At 43.2% G+C, this 24512-nt stretch overlaps 1 protein-coding gene across 4 annotated transcripts in view; it reads left to right on the forward strand.

Annotated features, from left to right (window-relative positions):
* Nucleotides 1–859: 859 nt before the first annotated feature.
* The window catches only part of LOC129825338 (ATPase family AAA domain-containing protein 2-like), a 136980-nt gene continuing 113327 nt past the window's right edge, over nt 860–24512 (forward strand). For 2 of the 4 annotated variants that reach the window (XM_055885354.1, XM_055885356.1), the window contains exons 1-14: nt 861–1086; nt 8044–8204; nt 8379–8410; nt 8550–8682; nt 9552–9648; nt 9791–9923; nt 10507–10647; nt 10904–10979; nt 11086–11187; nt 16857–17084; nt 17298–17472; nt 19825–19913; nt 20072–20231; nt 23679–23769. In XM_055885354.1, the coding sequence (XP_055741329.1) occupies nt 988–1086; nt 8044–8204; nt 8379–8410; nt 8550–8682; nt 9552–9648; nt 9791–9923; nt 10507–10647; nt 10904–10979; nt 11086–11187; nt 16857–17084; nt 17298–17472; nt 19825–19913; nt 20072–20231; nt 23679–23769 (1717 nt within the window). In that variant the 5' untranslated portion in view covers nt 861–987. Of the gene's footprint in view, nt 1087–8043; nt 8205–8378; nt 8411–8549; nt 8683–9551; nt 9649–9790; nt 9924–10506; nt 10648–10903; nt 10980–11085; nt 11188–16856; nt 17085–17297; nt 17473–19824; nt 19914–20071; nt 20232–23678; nt 23770–24512 lie in introns of all 4 variants that reach the window. The other 2 variants (XM_055885355.1, XM_055885358.1) reach the window with 2 other exon arrangements.

A 24512-nucleotide genomic window follows, 5' to 3' on the forward strand; every position in this document is an offset into this window, starting at 1 on the left:
ACAAAAAAAACAGATTCTCTTCAAAGGGAGGACGGATGACGACCCACGTAGAGAGAAAAGGCTGAGTCTATGAGATCCACTCTCTAAAGATATCTTAACTGCCTTCTATACAAGTAACTTAATCTCAGTAAACATTGTATTTGAATGATAGTCCATGCCTGAAACTGATTCACCCTCTCTCTCACACACACACGATGCATATGGTGTTGTTGTGTGGCCTATAAGCACAGTGAGTCAGAGACACTCAGAATTTTAGCAATATGCTTGATGAAATAGTAGAACATTCTACTGATTGGCAGTGCAAAATAAACATGGCTAAACAGTCTGTTAAGAAATTAATTACAGATAGGCTACTACAATGAATCAGTTATTTGCATGTTCATCATTTCCGTCCAGTTGTGCTCTGGCTGCAAACCAAAACAACAGCTGCACGCGCGCACGTGGCTCGACTGTAAATTGCAGACAGCAGGAGACATTTATCATTTTATCAAGTGAAATATCACATTTAATCGAATAAACTCATTAGTGTCAGTTCATTATTATTAAACGAGACGATTAAATAACTGTTACATTTTACAAAGAAAATGTCCGTTATATTAGCTACAAGTAATTGGTTTGAAAACAGTAAAATACGAACGTTTTTGGAAAACTGAAATGACTTGACTTCAGTCAGATTAGATAGCAAGCCAGTTGTAGTAGAGTAGAGTGGCAAACGTAAAAAATAATAATATATATATATTTGTGTGATATGGCTACATGCAACTCTTTCAATTAAACATTTTATCTATCCTCATCAAATAACAAAACTTTGGTATTTCTGAAGTCTAGTCCCTGGACTGACAAGCTAGCATTGCAAAGCGGAAGTGGTCCGCGAGCGAATTTTGCCAGGAGAACTAGCGAAAGAGAATGGCGCTTCAATGCCGTGCTCACTGAGGCAGTGTACAGACGGATAGACAGACTAAACAAGTGCAAATAAACTGAAAAATCATGGTGAACACAAGAAAGAGCTCTCGGCATGAGCCGAGCACTCTCTTCATCTCGTCCAGGACCCGATCTTCCGCCAGGAATGAAGAACATGAAGAACATGTAAGCGGGTTATTTTCTCCACTGCCCGGCAAGCTATGCTAGCTAGCTTTGGCCTCAAGCCGGTTGTCATTGCTTTTTTCTTTAAAAAAAAAGTGTACAATATTTGACACCAACAATCTATTTTACGAATAAATGTGGCTTTGCATGCATTAATTAAAAAGCTTGCCATTAACACGAACGGCATTGCTTGACTGATAGCTTGCAGGTTAGCTCGTTGCTAGCTACAAGTTGAGTTCCCTTTGTGTTGCCCCTGTTACAGTCTACCGCACTGGCCCACTGACTGGCAGGAAATACATTAGCCTGCTAGCTAGCCTGTCTTGGTGTGTACTCGACAGCTTAAAACAAAGAGACACGGGGCAGTTTACGTGTTGAATGTTATCGATAAGCATGTTGTATTGCTAACCGTTTTATCGCTATATGTAAAGAAATTACAGGCTATTGCTAGCTAGCTTATTGTGGGGGAAGGGAACTCAAAAGGAACCCTTGTGATTCACAACAGTTAACGTTAGCTCGCTAACGTCCTTTATTTAGCTAGCTAGCTTGAAGTTGAACTCGCTGAACTTTTTTGTTTGTAAAAAACTTGAAGTGATCAACTATACGGGCTACTGTTGACTTAATATTAAGGGGGTTTAGTTTATTGCAGGTTAAAATAGTATACTAAAGATATCGATTAAAGTGTTAATGCTTCAATTCCGACATTATGTCACAACAATAACGATCCAAAATGTAAACAGTATGATGTACTAACGTATACGTAAATGTAGCCAAGCTGTTGTGGATACAATTACACATAGCAAAATTCATATTTGTTTACCCTCTTGAGTGTTTTACTGATTTATTGTCAATTTGAAAAACTTAACGTTAGTTAGTCTGTCATAATAATCTACATATGTCTTAAATTGGGCAACAGGTTGTTAGGTGTTGAGTAAATTTTTACTTTCCAGTTTGACGCACTAGGTTTGAGATTATACCTGAACATAGTCTACAGGCCGGCAGATGGCGATATTGGGTCATCCCATGTTACCGTCCAATTGGCTATACTGTCCTGTCACATGTGGACGCTTTGTACATAAAACATTCTCCATTCAGGCTACAAAGGCGTCGATTTCCTCCTTAACTGCAAAAAGAAGGCGGGAAAATATGTGCTTTAAAAAAAAATGAAACATAATTTTCCTCAATACTCTGTGGCTAATGCTACTTCCTGACATTGTGTACAGCGTTCGGACGAAGTGTAAACAATAGACTGCTGCAACCTGATTGGCTAAACACCATACGCAACATCGGGACTAGCATTTAGCCACTAGAATGGTGGTGGAAAATTGTTTCCTAAAGTATGCATATTTTCCCTGTTTTTTTTCCCACCTTCTCGCCATCAAATCAAGTTTACGGAGCCTGAATGGAGAATGTTTTAAGTACGAAATGGCTGCATGGATTCCCATTGGACAATAAGATGAAACGACTTAATATTGATAAGATGAAACGGCTTTTGGGCTAACCTTGAAAAGATGCACTGTACTGTTAATTTATTTTAAATTAAGGAAATTAGTCTTTAAATTAAGTTTATTATCGCCATTTGCCAACAAAAAACAGTACTAACAGATCTGGAGCCAGGATAGTGGTTCCAGTCCTTTATAGGCGCCCCATTTTTCTTGTATGGCTGCAGTGCAGTCGCACCTCAACAACAGTGACAGAGTTTTGACAGATAAGTATTCACAGGAGCGCAGACACAAGACGGGCTGTGAGGAACAGTGAGCGAGAGAGAGCAAGTGTGAATGGAATGCTGAGTGAAAGATTGAACAGAACACAGTCCTTACGTACAGTCATTGATGTGTGATGCACATTTCTCCTTGTCTCATCTGGGTGATAGACTAGTCTCCCTGTAGGCTGCTAGCAGTGGTCTATGGCATCAGACAGGCTTTTGTGTTGTATCAATAAGGAAGGGAGGCTTACAGACTAAAGGACATACAAGTACCAAGGACATGGCATCTCTTTATCCTCCTCAGTGGGGTATGGTTCAGTAGGGCTGGGAATTGCCAGGGACCTCAGGATACAATATTATACAGGATACATTTTATTTGTCACATGCTTTGAAAACAACAAGTTTAGACGAACAGTGAAATGCTTACTTACGGGCACTTCCCAACAATCTAGAGGAAAAAAGGAATAACAAAAGGACTAAGTACAAAATGAGTAATGATAATTTGGCTGTATTACTGGTACCCCGTGTATGGGTAGATGTGTAGGGGTGTGAAGTAATTGAGGTAGATATGTACAGTTGAAGTCAGAAGTTTACATACACCTTAGCCAATTTCTGGGGGGGGGTGGTGGCCCTAGCCTTCACCATCCAATCCAACAGGTCCCAGATCCGGGCTCTTCACTGGACATGGCAGAACACTGACATTTTTGTCTTGCAGGAAATTACACACAGAACGAGCAGTATGGCTGGTGGCATCGTCATGCTGGAGGGTCATGTCAGGATGAGGCTGCAGGAAGGGTACCACATAAGGGAGGAGGATGTCTTCCCTGTAATGTACAGCGTTAAGATTGCCTGCAACGACAACATGCTCAGTCCGATGATGCTGTGACACACCGCCCCAGACCATGACGGACCCTCCACCTCCAAATCGATCCCGCTCCAGAGTACAGGCCTCCGTGTAACGGTTCCATTCCTTTGACGATAAACGCAAATCCGACCATCACCCCTGGTGAGACAAAACCGCGACTCGTCAGTGAAGAGCACTTTTTGCCAGTCCTGTCTGATCCAGTGCCAGTGGGTTTGTGCCCATAGGCGACGTTGTTGCCGGTAATGTCTGGTGAGGACCTGCCTTACAACAGGCCTACAAGCCCTCAGTCCAGCCTCTCTCAGCCTATTGCGGACAGTCTGAGCACTGATGGAGGGATTGTGCGTTCCTGGTGTAACTTGGGCAGTTGTTGTTGCCATCCTGTATCTGTCCTGCAGGTGTGATGTTCAGATGTACCGATCCTGTGCAGGTTTTGTTACACGTGACCTGCCACTGCGAGGACGATCAGTTGTCTGTCCTGTCTCTCGTAGCGCTGTTTTAGGCGTCTCACAGTACTGACATTGCAATTTATTGCCCTGGCCACATCTGCAGTCCTCATGCCTCTTTGCAGCATGCCTAAGGCACGTTCACGCAGATGAGCAGGGACCCTGGGCATCTTTCTTTTGGTCTTTTTCAGAGTCAGTAGAAAGGCCTCTTTAGTGTTCTAAGTTTTCATAACCGACCTTAATTGCCTTCCGTTTGTAAGCTGTTAGTGTCTTAACGAGTGTTCCATGTGTGCATGTTCATTAATTGTTAATGGTTCATTGAACAAGCATGGGAAACGGTGTTTAAACCCTTTACAATGAAGATCTGTGAAGTTATTTGGATTTTTGCGAATTATCTTTGAAAGACAGGGTCCTGAAAAAGGGATGTTTCTTTTTTTTGCTGAGCTTTATTGCCATAATAGCGAATTTCCTTGGAGGCTGCTAGATAAATATGCTAACGAGTGCAAACGAAAGTAAGCAAACTGCAAGAGAGGCAATTCAGATCATAAAGTTATAGATATATAGGTAGGATCTACCGTCTGTCATTTTTGGTGAGTTTGGACATTTTACAAGCGAATGTGAACGAGAGACATTGCTAATGAACAAAGTTTTGTCAAAGCTTGTCTGAAGGAAGAACAGTACTTGCTCTCCAGCAGCGTGTCTGTATGCTGTGTCTGTGTGGCGTCACTAGGGCGACGGGCCTGCCTACTCTGCTTGGAGAAGAGGAGGGAGAAGCAGACTGGCTAAGAACAGAGAGGGAAAAAAACGCAAGGAAATCAAGATGGCAGTGGCAGCTGTACAAATATCTCATCCAAAGGGCTCTGACTTCTCAAACTCCCAGAAAGCAAACAGAATATGATGCCCTGTCACCTTATTAATTCAGCCACTTACTTTGGGTCTTTTCACACTTGTTCCCTTTCAGCCAATTTTTGTGATCTCAGTGCGGTTGCTTACCGGTAATTTGTTGTGTGCAGTGTGAACACTCCAAATGAACTCAGACCCCTCAAAAGAGCCCCACGAAGCAAACCGAACTGAGTCCTCTCGAGAGATGGTCTGAGTTCGGTTCACTTGAATTCTGATATCCGGTTCCCTTTTTTAGGGCAATGTGAATGCAAAGCTCCCTGGGTTCGCTTTTCATTATTCCTGCACCACACACTAGACTACTGCAAAACTGTTTCCCTTGCTAGAAACCCTCATGTTGGTGCCACAAAAGATAGATGGTGTGCAGGTTCTCAAGAAAAATCTGCTGTTTTTGGATATTGATTAGCGATTGTCAAGGACGCACAGAAATTCCAAAATGTGTGTAGCTTTTAGTTAAGATTATTTGTATGCAACATGTGATCTATAGGCTGAGAGATTCATCAGCTGTTTATTGATTGTAGGGTTTGAATAGTGTGAGAAGACAACTTATTTGGTGAGAATCACAACATGGAGTACAAAATCTAATCTAGCTCTTAAAGGGGTACTAGCCTACGGTGGGTGTATAATGTTCAATAACAGCATTATTTATTGTGCAGTTATTCTATTGCTATTTATTCTGTTACTATTACATGTACATTTTATTGCTATCTTCTGATTGCTATTGTCTCATATTTTTATTAAATGCAATATATTAGCTGCCCAAGTGTAAGTAGGTATATCTAGCTGTCCGATAACATGTTCTCATTGAATGGCTTGTCCTGTACTTTCTAAAAACCTAGAGTACTTGTGGAAAAATATCTTGTTTCCTTTTTAAACAAAGCAATGTGAATGCATAGAGGACTCGGTCCACAAAATCGGTGAAGTGAACTGGTGAAATAGTTGTCCTCATTCAAAGACAAGGGCAGGCCAAAGATAATGGAGTTGTTTTGCTGCTTTTTGTAGACCCAGTTCACTTTACATAGGACTGGGATCAGTTCTTTTAAAGAGGGCTATATGTAAAAATGCCCTTAGATAGCAAGTTAAACTTAGGGGTCGTTAACGTATTGTTTTCAGTCAAATAGTGTTGTACTTCTGTCCTCTTATGAAAATTAACCGATTTACTGACTTATGTGTTGCACTGATGTATTTTCTGTGAAGGAAAACTATAGTTGAATGTCCCTGATCACTCCATTGAAGAAAAAAAACACTGACTTTCAATATAAAGTGTAACCCTGTCAATGCACAGCTGGACTCACCTGCTTTCTCCCATTGTGCAGTTACAAACAAACAGTTGACTGGCTCAACTGTTCTGGGGAAATACATAAGCTTCATAATGTGAGAGGTGAAATTAAGAACACAATCTGCTTTATTGCCTAATGTATTGTACAACGTACAAGTTGACTGCAGGTATTTACTTAAAAAATAGCTACAAATATTGAAATGTAAATGTAGTTCCAACAGTGTGAAAAACCATCCCGTGGCTATTTCCAAATATCCCTGCATACAGTATACCGCCAAAGCCTACTTCAGATCACGTTGATATTATAGTCTTGAACCGAGCTCATCCACTTTATTCTCCAGTGATTGCATGTTCACCAATAGACCGGATGGTAGAGGCGATTTATCCACTCTCCGACTTAGTTTCGTCAGGTATCCCGCACGCCGGGATCTATAGAGTCGTCTCCTCCTTTGAGTGTCTGGGATTTGGGCCTGGTCCGCGATGTCTTTCGCACAATTGTTCAGGAGCCTTTAAAACGGCCACCATTCCCTCCGGCGCCATATTGCTCACAATCAAGATATGTTGGTGCCAATATGTATTGTCATTCTCATGTTTGTCACAATTCTATATGTATTGTGATTAAATGTTTGAAACTTATTGCTGTCATGACTTGCCCTTTTGGGTGAGGATCATAGGCGCCAGATCTCCCCTATCTCTCTCTCTCTCTCACCACAGTTTTATGACGGTTGTAAATACCTGCAGGAACACTCTCACTCTCCCACACAATGAAAGGGAAGTTAAAAATCCCATTGTTACAACAGAGATTTTGTAGTACTGTACATGTAAAATACTCTAGGAAACTCGACCGAAGACGAGAGAAGAACATTTCCCTGTCAAACAACCATTGGTACATCTGACGTATCCATTATAACAGACACTCCGAGAAATCTGAGAAGCTCCAGCTACAAAATACATTTTGTCTTCTGGGGAACACAACCAGAGACTTCTGATGAATAACTCTCTCCACAGAAAATGGACCTTGCGATTTCAACAGAGCGAGCTGACAAAGCATAAAAGCTTAAATATGTACATTGCAATTATTTTCGAATGAGCGGACGTTCATATGCAAAGTATTAGCATGTCCATGAGCATAGTTATCAACTGTATGTAGTGGGTCCATTGTCTTTCCTGCTCTTTATCTGTCCCCACCCCCTTTCCATTGACTAACCTGATATGAAGGCTAGGAAGACCTCTAGGGACTTCTCATTGCATTATATGTAGTCATTAATGTGTAAGCTATCCTGTTTGTGTGTTTATGTAATTCTGTGTGATTATTTTAGTAAGGAAATAAATAATGAAGCCAATTTGTATATTGCTGATGAGTTTTGCGATATTCAGAATGAGACTGATTAGAAGGTAACAATTAATAAATGAATGACAAATGTAAGATCTTTATCTTTAAGAGTTAATTTGGAAAACGGTAACTCTAAGCACAAAAATAATATTGCGATATTGTCAAAACGATACAATGTATTGTCAGAAATATTATCCCGACATGTATAGATTTAAAAAATAAACATTCAGTGCATCAATGAGTCTCTCGGTCTCCTTTCTCCCTCTGTCTCCATCTCTTCTTCTGTGGAAGTCTGCAGCAGACTTATCTTTTTATCTCTCAGCCAGTCTGGCTTTGCTTCACTCACTTCGTCTGCTGTCTCTTTCCATCTCTCTCCTCTCTCTAGCTGTCTTTCTCTCTCTCTCCATCTCTCTAACCACTGTCTCTCCTCCCCTCCAGAAGGATCCCAGCAGTGATGTGAGCAGTCCTAGCAGTCCTGGAATGTCCCCTCCCTCGAAGCGGACCCGTAGACAGACCCCACCAAGCTCCAGCGACATCACTCCCTCGTCCCAGGCCAAGGGCCAGAGGGTCTCCTGGGTCATGCCCACCCACCGCACCAGGTGAGGGGGCAAGGGAACAGCACGGGTTGTGGCCGTTTTGGGTTCAATTCCTGTACTGGCCGTGTGGACTGTGGATTCAACCCCATCTGTTGTTTACTGTCTGAGCAGTATTTTTTTTATATATATATTTTTTGCAATGTGTTTATATTGACACATCTCAATGTGTTGTTTCAGGTTGTCCTCTGGCGCCCTGCAAAATGGACATGGTAATATAATTTTCATTACCAAAGCTTTCATTTGGTTATTCCAAGACCATGACATTGTTTGCATGTAGGTACAGTATTAGTTGGCGTATACGTTAGATTAGACAGCTTTGTTTTGACCTGTAACCTCTGACCCCGGCAGCCCATAAGGAGGACGGGGCAGGAGACCACTCTCACATGAACGGCCATGTTGATCTGAAGAGGAGCTGCCGAGTGAGGAAGAGCCAGTTTGAACACCTCAACCAGAGCCTGCTTTTTGACCAGCTCGTCAACAGGTAACACACACACACATGTTGGTTTTACGATCCTTGTGGGTACTAAACAATTGATTCCCATTCAAAATCCAATTTTCCCCAACCTTAACCCAAACTTCTTAACCCTAATTGTAACCCTAAGCCCAAAATAGCCATTTTCATTGTGGGTACAGGCAAAATGTTCCCACATGTCTGAATTTTCCTTGTTTTATTATCCTTGTGACAGAAATCACATTTAGAATATTGTCATTCATATTAACAGAACATGCAAGTCGAGGATGCAGTGATGTGTGGTTTTCCTTACTGAATGCTGATGTGCACTTTGAACATGTTAGAATAACTGTCCACATGTACTTTTCCTCAGCCAACAAGATGAGTAACGAAGAGAAAAATCACTAGCCTATGTCAATTTACTATAGTAGAAAAGTTTACTCTACCTATTCTATTGGTCAGCTTGTGGAGAAAGAAATAACCTGTTCCAAACAGACTCTGGGACAGTTTTGGGATGATGGATCCCAAATTCATACAACCAGCAGGCCTAGGCTACATAAAAAACCTGTTAAAAAGCAATGAGGCTGATGCAACGGATCAGAACGTTTAGAATAAAATGTTGATCAACTATTTATTCACATTCTAAGCACAGCAATGCACACAAGGCAGTAGGCTACGTGTGGATGTTCTTTCCATAATGCAGTTAGCAGGACAACACCATTGTTAAAGGGGTACTGCACAGTGAATCTCCTTGTTTAATGGTTGGCAGACAGGTGAACAGTGATGGATATGAAGATGTGTAACGTGATGATCGGCGAAGCCTTACTCGTAGAACTTTGGTGAAGTCATTCATATGCATCTGTGTTTGATACTTCCGATGACGATGTGTGTATTGTCAGCACGGCGGAGGCAGTTCTTCAGGAGATGGACAACATCAGCAGCATCAGACAGAACAGGGAGGTGGAGAGACTCCGCATGTGGACCGACACTGAGGTGGTGAGTCTGTCAATCAATCTGTATTATTCCATAAATAAAATGCACCATGGCAATGTGAAAGTGGGTTGTTAGTAACTAACTCCATTGGTGGACGTTATGATGGCAGGCCAGCAAGCTGAACCTTACTCTACTGATCTTCTAGGAAAACATGGACATGTATTCTCGTGTGAAGAGGAGGAAGTCACTGCGCAGGAACACCTTTGGCATGCAGGCGCATCACAAAGCCATGAGCAAGACAGAGGAGGAAGAGGAGGAGGAAGAAGAGGGGACTGAAGGTTTGACTTAGTTTGGAAGGCTTGTAAATCTGTACAGACTGAGAACTGTAGTTTTGTCATAGTTACAGGTCTTTTGCTTGAGGTTCAGACTACATTTAAAATATAATATTTTAGGTCCTCCCCAGTGATCTAAGGCACTTTGCAGTGCTAGAGGCGTCACTACAGACCGGGGTTCGATCCCAGGCTGTGTCGCAACCAGGAGACCCATGAGGCTGCGCACAATGGGCCACGTTGTCCGTGTTAGGGGGGGTTTGGCTGGCCGGGATGCCCTTGTCCCATCGCGCTCTAGCGACTCCTTGTGGCGGGCCGGGTGCATGCATGCTGACTTCGGTTGCCAGTTGTACGGTGTTTCCTCCGACACATTGGTGCTTCTGAGTTAAGCGAGAAGTGTGCCAAAAAGCAGTGTGGCTTTGTGGGGTCGTGTTTCAGAGGACGCGTGGCTCTCGACCTTCGCCTCTCCCGAATCCATACAGGAGTTGCAGCGATGGGACAAGACTGTAACTACTGATACCATGAAATTGGGGAGAGAAAAGGGGCAAAAAGTATTAAATAAATAAAAAGCATATTTTACTTGTTTACTTAGAGTCTCACGGGGAAGAAGAGGATGATGAAGCGGAGGATGAGGATGATGGAGATGAGGCAGAGGAGGTAGGAGAGGAGAATGACAGACCGTACAACCTGAGGCAGCGCAAGACTGTACAGAGATACGAGGCGCCACCTATCGGTAAAGGAAAAAAACAAGTTACTATAAAAATAAAAATAAAATTGCAAGCCCTAAGGGACGGTTTTCTGTCCCCAGATTCGCCAATGAGCGTGGCTTTTAGTCAAGGAGTAGGCGTAATCTGGGTCTAGGAAACTGGCCCACTAAGTTGCCTGAAGCTTTCCTTTTCTTGCATGAAACCATTTCTTGGTAGTCTTTGTTTTATACCTCTTGAGTGCTGCTACTTTTAACATCTTCTGTGTCTATGATTGCGTCCCAGAGCCCGTCAACAGAAAACAAACCAATCCCTCCCTGTTTGACACCCACAGATCTCCAGCTAGGAGAAGCCATATACGGTTGGTCTTGTACCCTGCATGAACAATTATTTATAAGAAAACCCTGCTACATTGACATGGTGTAATATGGAGCAATTTGTCTTTTTTCTCCTCTCCTCTGGTCCAGAGTGAAGAAGCATGCCATTCACAGTAGCGACACCACGTCGTCATCTGACGAGGAGAGATTTGAGAGGAGGAAAAGCAAGAGCATGACCCGGGCCAGGAACAGGTGAATATCCCTCTTTCTCTGTCACTCACCTGGTGGATTTTGATATTAGATACAATTCATAAGTGGCTTTTCATTAGTTCACAGCACTTTCCATTCACCACCCATACTGTATGTACATAGGGTGGGGTTACATAGGGCTGTGGCGGTCATGAAATTCGGTCAGCTGGTTATTGTCATGCAAAAGACTGCCGGTCTCACTGTAATTGATCGTTAATTAACATAAACATGTATAGCATAACCAGGCCTCCACACATACAAGCTGCTGATGTGCGTCATCTACAGAAGAAGTCTAAATCAATGTAATATATATCATCACTACAAATCCATTATTTATTTTAGACTGGTCTAAAGAAACATGATATGAAGAAAATGTATTTCAGAAGAACAGAATGAGTTGGCCTACTGTATGTTATCTGGCTATTCTCCATGCCATAGGCTGTAGGCTTGGATATGCTTAAGTCCTGTGTCATCATTGTATTTATCATTTTATAGTAAGATGAACAACTTTAGTTGTGAATGATACAAACCTTAGAATCTCTTAAATCAAACATATGGGCTGCATGGAGCAACCAAAAGTCTATTGATGATTTGAGAAAGAAGCAGAAAAAGCTTGTGCTCTGTTTCTTGCCTCGGGCTGCACAGCTGTGCTCTCATCAACAGATTTTCACCCATCAGACTATTCTCAATCTAATCTCGTCTTCACTAATATGTCAAATTTGGTTTTGATATAGAATGGGGCATTATCACATGGACAGGGGAGGGGAAAAAGACATGTCATCTGTATGCACTCCAATAGGAATGGAGGCCGTGAGCTTTCCCGCCAGTCCGTTTTGTAGGCTACTTACTTGGGTTTTATAGCGGAGCATAATATGACCAGCTGAGAAATAAATACAACTACACCTTACTCCGCACATCAACCACTGTTTGAGGAGTATGCTTTCGCTGCCCGATAGGTGATATTTCACCCAGTACTCTGTGTGCCATGGGCTCTCCAACCTTGTTCCTGTAGCTACCCAGTCCTTCGCTACTATAGCCCATTTTAAGATGTCTTTGAAACATAATGGCTCTAGTCTTTGAGTGTGTACTGGAATATTATACATACTGGATGGACTGATTACCTTATGCTCCAAAATGTCTATCCATGAGTCTCGGAGAGAACGTATAGTCCTAGGGCTAGGTGATGCTGTTAGTTCATTGATGGTGTAGGGCAGCTTACAGTTAGCCAACAAATAGTGAATTTGTATTTGATTTTGAATATTCTAGTAATAGGAATTTATTTTCTATTTTCATGATTAATTGAGTAACACATTAGCTATACAGAATATCTCACTACCACGTGTTTCCATCTCCTCCTCACTCCTTTATTCCTTTCTAGAGCGCACAGACAGGCTGTCAACAGTTTAGTGAAATGTGTTTTGTTGCAAAAACATGTTGATATCGATGTTCCCAGACAGATTTCACTTGGTCCTCATTGTTTTGATTTATTTCATCTTTATTTAACCAGGTAGGCTAGTTGAGAACAAGTTATCATTTGCAACTGCGACCTGGCCAAGATAAAGCAAAGCAGAGCGACACAAACAACACAGAGTTACACATGGAATAAAGAAGCGTACAGTCAATAACAAAATAGAGAAAATAAAATCAATATATAGTGAATGCAAATGGCGTGAGGAGGTAGGCAATAAATTAGTTTAGTTTTATGTTCTTCTGCCATGCATAATATACGGTAGGCTATGTATTGTATAATGGCACAATCATAATTTGAATGTAGTTTTGGGGCTTGGGCTCATAAGTCTATGCATTAGCTCTTATATGCATATGGTTGTTTTGAATGAATCTTCACCTTAGAAAGCGCTGTTTCAACCTGCTGTTGAACTTATTTCTTCAAATTGATCATCACAGTGAGGTGAGTTTTAAAAGTATGATAGGTTGTTTTGATAAGTGTTGTGATTTTCGGTTGCATTTGCCAAGTTCTCAAAAGTGACGACAAAATGATGCATGTAATGCTTTATTATAAAGGTTCATTTTTATGGAGAAAATTATCTTTCCCAAACTTGAAACTCGACCGCCGCCAATGTATCTCAATTAGGCTCTACACCGGTTATAAAGTGCTTAATTTTAAGAAGTTATTTGGCCACTTCAGGGGGGGCAGGTAGCCTAGTGGTTAAAGTGTTGGACTAGTAACCGAAAGGTTGCAGGATCGTATCCCCGAGCTGACAAGGTAAAAATCTGTCATTCTGCCCATGAACAAGGCAGTTAATCCACTGTTCACCGGTAGGCCGTCATTGTAAGTAAGAATTTGTCTTAACTGACTTGACTAGTTAAATTAAGGTAAAAAAATTAAGTTGTAATAGAAATGTTATCAAAGCATATAGGTCTATGGGCTAGGCTATATGAAGTGTGCGACTGATTTGAAGAAATCGCAAAAAAAATGCAAGCTATTTCTTGCCTTATTGCACAAGCTGGACATCATTCACAAGTGATGGGTGACAATATTAGCCTATCAGACTATTCTTAATTTAATGTTGCCTTTGCATACAGTTCTTTCGGAAAGTATTCAGCCCCCTTGACTTATTCCACATTTTGTTACGTTTCAGACGTATTCTAAAATTGATTAAATAAAATAAAAAATCCTCATCAATCTACACAATACCCCATAATGACAAAGCGAAAACAGGTTTTTAGATTTTTTTTCAAATTGATTAAAAATAAACATCTTATTTACATAAGTATTCAGACCCTTTGATATGAGACTTGAAATTGAGCTCAGGTGCATCCTGTTTCCATTGATCATCCTTTATGTTTCTTCAACTTGATTGGAGTCCACCTGTGGTAAATTTCAATTGATTGGACATGATTTGGAAAGGCACACCTGTAAGCTCCCACAGTTGACAGTGCATGTCAGAGCAAAAACCAAGCCATGCAGTTGAAGGACTTGTCCATAGAGCTCTGCGACAGGATTGTGTCGAGGCACAGATCTGGGGAAGGGTACCAATAACATTTCTGCAGCAAGGTCCCCAAGAACACAGTAGCTTCTATCATTCTTAAATGGAAGAAGTTTGGAACCACCAAGACTCTTCCTAGAGCTGTCCGCCCAGCCAAACTGACCAATCAGGAGAGAAGAGCCTTGGTCAGGGAGATGACCAAGAACCTGATGTTCACTGAGCCCTCCAGAGATCTTCTGTGGAGATGGTTGTCCTTCTGGAAGGTTCTTCCATCTCTGCAGTACTCCATAATCAGGCCTTTATCGTAGTGGAATGGTATGGAAGCCACTCAGTAAAAGGCACATGACAGCCTGCTTGGAGTTTGCCAAAAGGCACCTAAAGACTCTCAGACCATGAGAAACAATATTCCCTGGTATGATGAAACCAAGACTGAACTCTTTGGTCTGAATGCCAAGAGTCACGTCTGGAGGAAACCTGGCACCATCCCTGCGTTGAAGCATGGTGGTGGCGGCAGCATGCTGTGGGGATGTTTTTCAGCGGCAGGGACTGGGAGACTAGTCGGGATCGAGGGAAAGATGACTGGAGCAAAGTACAGAAATTTTTGATGAAAACCTGCTCCAGAGCACTCGGTATCTCAGACTGGGGATAAGTTCACCTTCCAAAAGGACAATGACCCTAAGTACACAGCCAAGACAACGCAGGAGTGGCTTCGGGTTATATCTCTGAATGTCCTTGAGTGGCCCATCCAGAGCCCGGACTTATGACAAGCTTGTGTCATACCCAAGAAGACTCGAGGCTGCCAAAGGTGCTTAAACAAAGTACTGAGTAAAGGGTCTGAATACTTATGTAAATGTGATATTTCAGTTAAAGATTTGTAATACCTTTTTTTGCTTTGTCATTATGGGATGTTGTGTGTATATTTGATTTGGGGGAGAAACACTTTAATCCATTTTAGAATAAGGCTGTAATGTAACATGTGAAAAAAGTAAATGGTTCTGAATACTTTCTGAATGCACTGTATTCTAAATATATGCATTGGGGAGGTAGCTTTCTCCTGGCATCCGCCAAAACTAGATTAGTTCGTCGGACTGCCAGATGGCGAAGCGTGATTCATCACTCCAGAGAACGTGTTTCCGTTTCTCCGGAGTCCAATGGCGGCGAGCTTTACACTACTCCAGCTGACGCTTGGCATTGCGTATGGTGATCTTAGGCTTGTGTGCAGCTGCTCAGCCATGAAAACCCATTTCATGAAGCTCTGGACTAACAGTTATTGTGCTGAGATTGCTTTGAGGCAATTTTGGAACTCTGTAGTGAGTGTTGCAACCGAGGACAGACGATTCTGTGAGCTTGTGTGGCATACCACTTCGCGGCTGAGCCGTTGTTGCTCCTAGAAGTTTCCACTTCACAATAACAGCACTTACAGATGACCGGAGCAGCTCAAGCAGGGCCAAAATTTCACGAACTGACTTGTTGGAAAGGTGGCATCCTATGACGGTGCCATGTTCAAAGTAACTGAGCTCTTCAGTAAGGCCATTCTACTGCCAATGTTTGTCTATGGAGATTGAATGGCTGTGTGCTCAATTTTTATACACCTGTCAGCAGCGGGTGTGGCTGATGTAGCCAAAACCACTAATTTGAACGGGTGTCTTCATACTTTGGTATATAAAGTGTATCGCCTTTTGCAACACACGTAGCGAGGCTCTGATTGTAGCCTATTCGGCTTTGATTGGCCATCAACAAGCTACACGTTCCACTAGTGAAAAGCAAGAGCAGCAGCATCATTTATAAAATTTTCTCTACTGCAGTAGTCGCGTTCTGATCTGTATGAGCTTTTCCGGAACAGTCAGTTAAAACTACGCTTACCCGTGACAATCCATATCAGATCCGACCCAGACCGTGACATTATTTAGAATTCTGGATCAGGACCTGCTGGTTTCCGGGTCTCGGCCATTCTAAATATAGTATGTGTGAAATTAGTTTTGATTTAGAATGGACCATTATCATGCACCTTTCTTGGAACGGGCATGGGGAAAAATATATAATGAAGGGAGGACGCATTTCCCGTGGGTCCATTTTCATGCCAGCCAGGCAGGCTTATACCCCTGTTGTAAAGCGAAGTAATGTGCTTAATATTAGGTATATAGATAGATATAGTAGGCCTAGCCTATAGAAATGTTGTGCAACATGAGCTCATGGGCTGTCATGAAGTGTTTGATTAGATTTTCAATTACATTTGCATTGATGTCAGAGTGATTAGAGGGACAATAAAGCACTGAGTACAAGGCAGTTAGCAAGTTTGGTAGGCTACTAATGACCATCAGCAGTATCAGAGCTTGGAGAAGCCTAATTACCGGGACTAAACGGTCACATGGAATTTGACTGCCATCATGACTCGTGACCGCCGGTGTGGCAGTAATACGACCACTCTAACACCCCTAGTGATACACAGCAGCCGTTATGCACCAGAAAGCTCACAGCAATAATATATTTATAATATAGGAAATTTAGCAGACGCTTTTATCCAAAGTGACTTAGTCATGCGTGCATACATTTTACCTATGGGCGGTCCCGGGGATTGAACCCACTATCTTGGCGTTCCAAGTGCCATGCTCAACGAACTGAGCTACAAAGGACCACAGCACATCGACTGTCCTTCACCGGTCTATCAGTGTTGAGCTGCAGATATATCTGGAAGCACAGTGCTAACACTTGTTATTTGTAAAGGTGTCTGCCTATGAACTTGCGAGCAGAGGACCTGGCCAGTGGGGTACTGAGGGACAGGGCCAAGGTGGGCGCTAGCCTCGCTGATGTGGACCCCATGAATCTGGACACCTCAGTGAAGTTTGAAAGCGTAGGAGGGCTGTCCAACCACATCCAGTCCCTGAAAGAGATGGTGGTCTTCCCTCTCCTCTACCCAGAGGTTTTCGAGAGGTTCAAGATTCAGCCACCAAGGTAAAGAGCAAAGCCACCTGTAAACTCGCATTATTCATGTTCAGACATATCAAGCATGTATCCTTCTTTGTTTGCCATTTCTAACTGTTATTTACTTTCAACAAGCCAGATGAGGGAAAAGCTGAAGAGTCACAATGTGTAGTTCCTCAGTCAATAAAAGTGAGACTTGTTATTTACCTCTCTGTCTCTCGCTCTTTCTGCCCCCCCTTACAGAGGGTGTCTGTTCTACGGCCCACCAGGTACAGGAAAGACCCTAGTAGCACGGGCTTTGGCCAACGAGTGTAGTCAAGGTGACAAGAAAGTGTCTTTCTTCATGAGGAAGGGAGCTGACTGCCTCAGCAAGTGGGTCGGTGAATCAGAACGACAGCTACGCCTGCTCTTCGACCAGGTGAGCTTGAGCCAAGGCTTATCAGTTTGACAGCATCAGGGACTTTATTTCATTAATTACCTGTGTGTTTCTAGTGTGCTTACCAAAACACTGTCTGTTTAGGCTAGCTGATGCACCTCTAGTCCAAAGTAGAGGTCTTCAATTGGACCTGTTCTGAAATGGACCTAGGGCTTTCCCACCCGGTCCCGATATGCATAATTTAATGAAACAATATATAGAGACCCCTCCCGAACGGATCCGAAGACAACTAGACCCGTTCCATAAAGACCTGGTTGGAACCAGACTCTATGAAGTGAAGAAAGCAGCAGAAAAGCAATTCTTTAATGCTACTTTATTAACCAGAGCTGATAAAGTACGAGATGAGGGAGAGAGGAGCAGCTTTAGCAGGCGGGGAGAGGCTGTACTGTGAGCGAGTGACGGCAACCAACCAAGCTGACTCGCGCAATAGCAGACTAATAACTGCCACAGTTAGGCTATTTAGAATCCAATGTGATTACGTAGAACCCGTCTTGATTGCATCAAACTGGGAGAAGCTAGCTAAAGTTAGCTAGCTAGGCTAACTGAGGCTGCAGTGCATGCACTTTCTCATCCTACAGTTACAAATAACTCCACTCTTCTGAGAAGACTTTCTACTAGATGTTGGAACGTTGCTGTGGGGACTTGCTTCCATTCAGCCACGAGCGTTAGTGAGGTCGGGCACCGATGTTGGGCGATTAGACCTGACTCGCAGTCGGCATTCCAATTCATTCCATAGGTGTTCGATTGGGTTGAGGTCAGGGCTCTGCAGGCCAGTCAAGTTCTTCCACACTGATCTCGACAAACAATTTCTGTATGGACCTCACTTTGTGCACGGGGGCATTTACTTTTATTTTGTAATATTTTTTTTAACCTTTATTTATACAGGTTTTTCTCATTGAGAACATCTCTTTTCCAAGAGAGACCTGGTCCAATAGCAGCCGGGGAACAACGTTTCAGACAAAACAACTTACATACATAAACACAACATTAAACAAAACTATAGACACACATACAGTATAACAATTACATATTATGTAAAGAAAACATGAAAGTTTTGACTAAAACAGCTGTCCTAAAGACAATTACACTCTTCTATGATATCTATACATCGAAAGTGTTTAAACTCCACCAACGAAACTAGATCATCAAATTAGGTTGAAACAGGAATGCTGAAACAGGAAAGAACCTTCCCCAAACTGTTGCCGCAAAATTGGAAGCACATGAAAAAGCACCCGAACCATGAAAAACAGCCCCAGACCATTATTCCTCCTCCACCAATCTTTACAGTTGGCACCGCACTATGCATTGGGGGAGGTAGCTTTCTCCTGGCATCCGCCAAAACTAGATTAGTTCGTCGGACTGCCAGATGGCGAAGCGTGATTCATCACTCCAGAGAACGTGTTTCCGTTTCTCCGGAGTCCAATGAGGGCGAGCTTTACACCACTCCAGCTGACGCTTGGCATTGCGTATGGTGATCTTAGGCTTGTGTGCAGCTGCTCAGCCATGAAAACCCATTTCATGAAGCTCTGGACTAACAGTTATTGTGCTGAGATTGCTTTGAGGCAATTTTGGAACTCTGTAGTGAGTGTTGCAACCGAGGACAGACGATTCTGTGAGCTTGTGTGGCATACCACTTCGCGGCTGAGCCGTTGTTGCTCCTAGAAGTTTCCACTTCACAATAACAGCACTTACAGATGACCGGAGCAGCTCAAGCAGGGCCAAAATTTCACGAACTGACTTGTTGGAAAGGTGGCATCCTATGACGGTGCCATGTTCAAAGTAACTGAGCTCTTCAGTAAGGCCATTCTACTGCCAATGTTTGTCTATGGAGATTGAATGGCTGTGTGCTCAATTTTTATACACCTGTCAGCAGCGGGTGTGGCTGATGTAGCCAAAACCACTAATTTGAACGGGTGTCTTCATACTTTGGTATATAAAGTGTATCGCCTTTTGCAACACACGTAGCGAGGCTCTGATTGTAGCCTATTCGGCTTTGATTGGCCATCAACAAGCTACACGTTCCACTAGTGAAAAGCAAGAGCAGCAGCATCATTTATAACATTTTCTCTACTGCAGTAGTCGCGTTCTGATCTGTATGAGCTTTTCCGGAACAGTCAGTTAAAACTACGCTTACCCGTGACAATCCATATCAGATCCGACCCAGACCGTGACATTATTTAGAATTCTGGATCTGGACCTGCTGGTTTCCGGGTCTCGGCCATTCGGGTACAGGTGGATCCGTGAAGACCTCTAGTCTAGTGTGTTGTTACTTTGTGAGAGTTGTTAGACTTTCGTGATTATTGTATTAAGGTTGTGTGTTCCTCTCTCTTCTAGGCGTACCTGATGAGGCCTTCCATAATCTTCTTTGATGAGATAGACGGGCTGGCCCCAGTGCGCTCCAGCAGACAGGACCAGATACACAGGTACTATTTGACGCAGGAGTAGCAGTTGGGTTTAGTAGTCTCCATTTGATGATGGTCTCTGATAATCAATACTGAAAGTGAGTGATCAGTTTTTACTATGGTTTGACCATAATCTCTCTCTTCCCTCTCTCCCTCACTATCCCTCTTCCCTCCTCCAGCTCCATAGTGTCCACTTTGCTGGCGTTGATGGATGGTCTGGACAGCCGAGGGGAAATCGTGGTGATCGGTGCTACCAATAGACTGGACTCCATAGACCCTGCTCTACGGAGGCCTGGACGCTTTGACAGGGAGTTCCTCTTCAACCTGCCTGACAAGAAGGTGAGGGAGTGGGGTAGTTAACAATTTCAACACACCTGCCAATATGAATCATGTATAGGATTATGGCACAATGAATACATTATGTTGGTGATGTGTTGGTACTGTAATCCCAATCAGTGAATACACTATGTTGGTGCTGTGTTGATACTGTAATCCCAATCATTTAAAGTATGTCTATGGATGGCATAGTATGTTTTTTGGAGTTTTGTCCTTGTTAAGATAGTGTCATGCTTGTTTGTGTGTGTGTGTGTTCCAGCCGCTGCTCTGTGTGTATGTACTCCACACATTACTCCCAGTTTAGTGTGACTGTGTGCCTGTCCCAGCCCAGCGGTGCATAGCAATCAGTCGACCTCAGCAGAGACACACACACTAGGGTTGGGCGATATTACGACGATGATTGTCGACATCGTGATGTGATAGACGATGGTTTAGCCTACTTGAACTTGGCTGGTGCCCTGCAGTAAAGAACAGAGTCTCGCAGGGCAGGGCAGCACAGCAGGGCAGCACACAAGTGACATTGAGTAATTTATTTTCCTATTACCATTTGCTATAGCCTATTTCAATAAATATGTGATACAGAACATGAGAGGAATGTAGGCCAGATAGAGTGGAGAATTCCACCAAAGCTGCGCAAAATGTCGATCTGTCAGATGGATGGGGATTAGGCTATAGGCTAAAACTATAAAAAATAAAAAACTAGTTAAGGTGTGTCCATTATACACTGCTCAAAAAAATAAAGGGAACACTTAAATAACACAATGTAACTCCAAGTCAATCACACTTCTGTGAAATCAAACTGTCCACTTAGGAAGCAACACTGATTGACAATAAATGTCACATGCTGTTGTGCAAATGGAATAGACAAAAGGTGGAAATTATAGGCAATTAGCAAGACACCCCCAATAAAGGACTGATTCTGCAGGTGGTGACCACAGACCACTTCTCAGTTCCTATGCTTCCTGGCTGATGTTTTGGTCACTTTTGAATGCTGGCAGTGCTCTCACTCTAGTGGTAGCATGAGACGGAGTCTACAACCCACACAAGTGGCTCAGGTAGTGCAGCTCATCCAGGATGGCACATCAATGCGAGCTGTGGCAAGAAGGTTTGCTGTGTCTGTCAGCGTAGTGTCCAGAGCATGGAGGCGCTACCAGGAGACAGGCCAGTACATCAGGAGACGTGGAGGAGGCCGTAGGAGGGCAACAACCCAGCAGCAGGACCGCTACCTCCGCCTTTGTGCAAGGTGGAGCACTGCCTGAGCCCTGCAAAATGACCTCCAGCAGGCCAAAAATGTGCATGTGTCTGCTCAAACGGTCAGAAACAGACTCCATGAGGGTGGTATGAGGGCCCGACGTCCACAGGTGGGGGTTGTGCTTACAGCCCAACACCGTACAGGTCGTTTGGCATTTTCCAAAGAACACCAAGATTGGCAAATTCGCCACTGGCGCCCTGTGCTCTTCACAGATGAAAGCAGGCTCACACTGAGCACATGTGACAGACGTGACAGAGTCTGCAGACGCCGTGGATAACTTTCTGCTGCCTGCAACATCCTCCAGCATGACCGGTTTGGCAGTGGGTCAGTCATGGTGTGGGGTGGCATTTCTTTGTGGGGCCGCACAGCCCTCCATGTGCTCGCCAGAGGTAGCCTGACTGCCATTAGGTACTGAGATGAGATCCTCAGAGCCCTTGTGAGACCATATGCTGACACATGCACATTTGCGGCCTGCTGGAGGTCATTTTGCAGGGCTCAGGCAGTGCTCCACCTTGCACAAAGGCGGAGGTAGCGGTCCTGCTGCTGGGTTGTTGCCCTCCTACGGCCTCCTCCACGTCTCCTGATGTACTGTCCTGTCTCCTGGTAGCTCCTCCATGCTCTGGACACTACGCTGACAGACACAGCAAACCTTCTTGCCATAGCTCGCATTGATGTGCCATCCTGGATGAGCTGCACTACCTGAGCCACTTGTGTGGGTTGTAGACTCCGTCTCATGCTACCACTAGAGTGAGAGCACCGCCAGCATTCAAAAGTGACCAAAACATCAGCCAGGAAGCATAGGAACTGAGAAGTGGTCTGTGGTCACCACCTGCAGAATCAGTCCTTTATTGGGGGTGTCTTGCTAATTGCCTATAATTTCCACCTTTTGTCTATTCCATTTGCACAACAGCATGTGAAATTTATTGTCAATCAGTGTTGCTTCCTAAGTGGACAGTTTGATTTCACAGAAGTGTGATTGACTTGGAGTTACATTGTGTTGTTTAAGTGTTCCCTTTATTTTTTTGAGCAGTGTATATATTGTGTTTAGCTTCTATTTTTATTTTACCTCGCCTATATTCCCTTCTCTCTCTCCATTCCATAGGCTATGACTATGACTGAAGGCTACACTTCATTTTATGTATGGCTTTCTCCTGGTCGAACAATGAATGTAACGGAGTTCCATCTCAGTTATTTGAAGCCTGTAAACTGTAAGGAACCAGGAGACTAATAATGAGAGACATCAAATAATATCAATATCCTATAGAAAAATCTAATGACAAGTTTAATCTTAAGGAAGATGTGATCTTGCGGGCATTGAAAATCCCTCCATGCGAGGCTGAAAACCAGATGGCTAATAACCCATGCTCATTCCTCCAACTGGCCTCATACTAACTTTACGACAAGTTTAAGTTATGAACTGTAGTTTATATGCCAAATATTCTAGCCTACGAAGGTGTTGTCCTGAAATTGTGGATTACAAGAATGAAATTCTATACAGCCTAGGCATAGGCTATTCTCAATCACAGCTTTATGGTAGGTAGAATAAACCGTATTATTTATTTTTCAGTTATTTTGAGGCAAATAAAGCAATTATTATCCAGTTGTGAAGCCTGTAGACTGCTTCTATCCAGCCAAGGATGTCACTATGGTAGGACGGCCCATGCTCCATCACAGCGCCACACACACACACACACACACACACACACACACACACACACACACGCACTAACCTGCTCCATGCTGATGCTCCTCCACCAGAAGGACCATCTCTGCTCAGGCTTTCAACAACAGTATCTTTCGTCATGATTCGTCCAGTTGCATTCGATTACCCACTATAGCCCATCTGTCGTTTTAGTAAAAAAAAAAAAAATGGGTTGGCCAATAGGGGGCGATAACATCACGTTGTTTTATGGTTACATATGTCAACATTTTGTACACACACACACACACACACACACACACACACACACACACACACACACACACACACACACACACACACACACACACACACACACACACACACACACACACACACACACACACACACACACACACACACACAGGGAGACAGCTGGCAGAGAGACCAAAAACCCACTGTGGTGTGAGCAGGGTGTTTTTTTTGTTATTTATTAAATGTTTCTTTATCCCTGTATTTCCCTCTCCTTCGGTCTTTGTCTTTTTCTCTCTGTTCCTAGGCCCGAAGGCAAATCCTTGAGATCCACACTCGGGACTGGAACCCCAGACTGGCTGAGCAGTTTGTGGATGAGCTGGCTGAGAAATGTGTTGGTAAGAGAGATTGACTTATATTAGGTTTATTAACGTTTACAACTTTTACGTACTCTACCGTTCAAAAGTTTGGGGTCACTTATACATTGCCTTGTTTTCCATGAAAACCTACATGAAATGAGTTGCAAAATGAATAGGAAATATAGTCAAGACGTTGACAAGGTTATAAATAATGATTTTTAATTGAAATAATTGTCCTTCAAACTTTGCTTTCGTCAAAGAATCCTCCATTTGCAGCAATTACAGCATTGCAGACCTTTGGCATTCTAGTTGTCAATTTGTTGAGGTAATCTGAAGAGATTTCACCCCATGCTTCCTGAAGCACCTCCCACAAACTGGATTAGCTTGATGGGCACTTACGTACCATATGGTCAAGCTGTTCCCACAACAGCTCAATAGGGTTGAGATCCGGTGACTGTGCTGGCCACTCCATTATAGACAGAATACCAGCTGACTGCTTCTTCCCTAAATAGTTCTTGCATAGTTTAGAGCTGTGCTTTGGGTCATTGTCTTGTTGTAGGAGGAAATAGGCTCCAATTAAGCGCCGTCCACAGAGTATGGCATGGCGCTGCAAAATTGAGTGATAGCCTTCCTTCTTCAAGATCCCTTTTACCCTGTACAAATTTCTCACTTTACCACCACCAAAGCACCCACAGACCATCACATTGGTGATCACCATCACATTCACATCACATTGACCATCACCATCACATGACAGATGGCGTCAAGCAGTCCTCCAGATT

The sequence above is a fragment of the Salvelinus fontinalis genome, chromosome 27, assembly GCF_029448725.1.
Source record: "Salvelinus fontinalis isolate EN_2023a chromosome 27, ASM2944872v1, whole genome shotgun sequence".
In the NCBI taxonomy this organism is placed as follows: Eukaryota; Metazoa; Chordata; class Actinopteri; order Salmoniformes; family Salmonidae; genus Salvelinus; species Salvelinus fontinalis.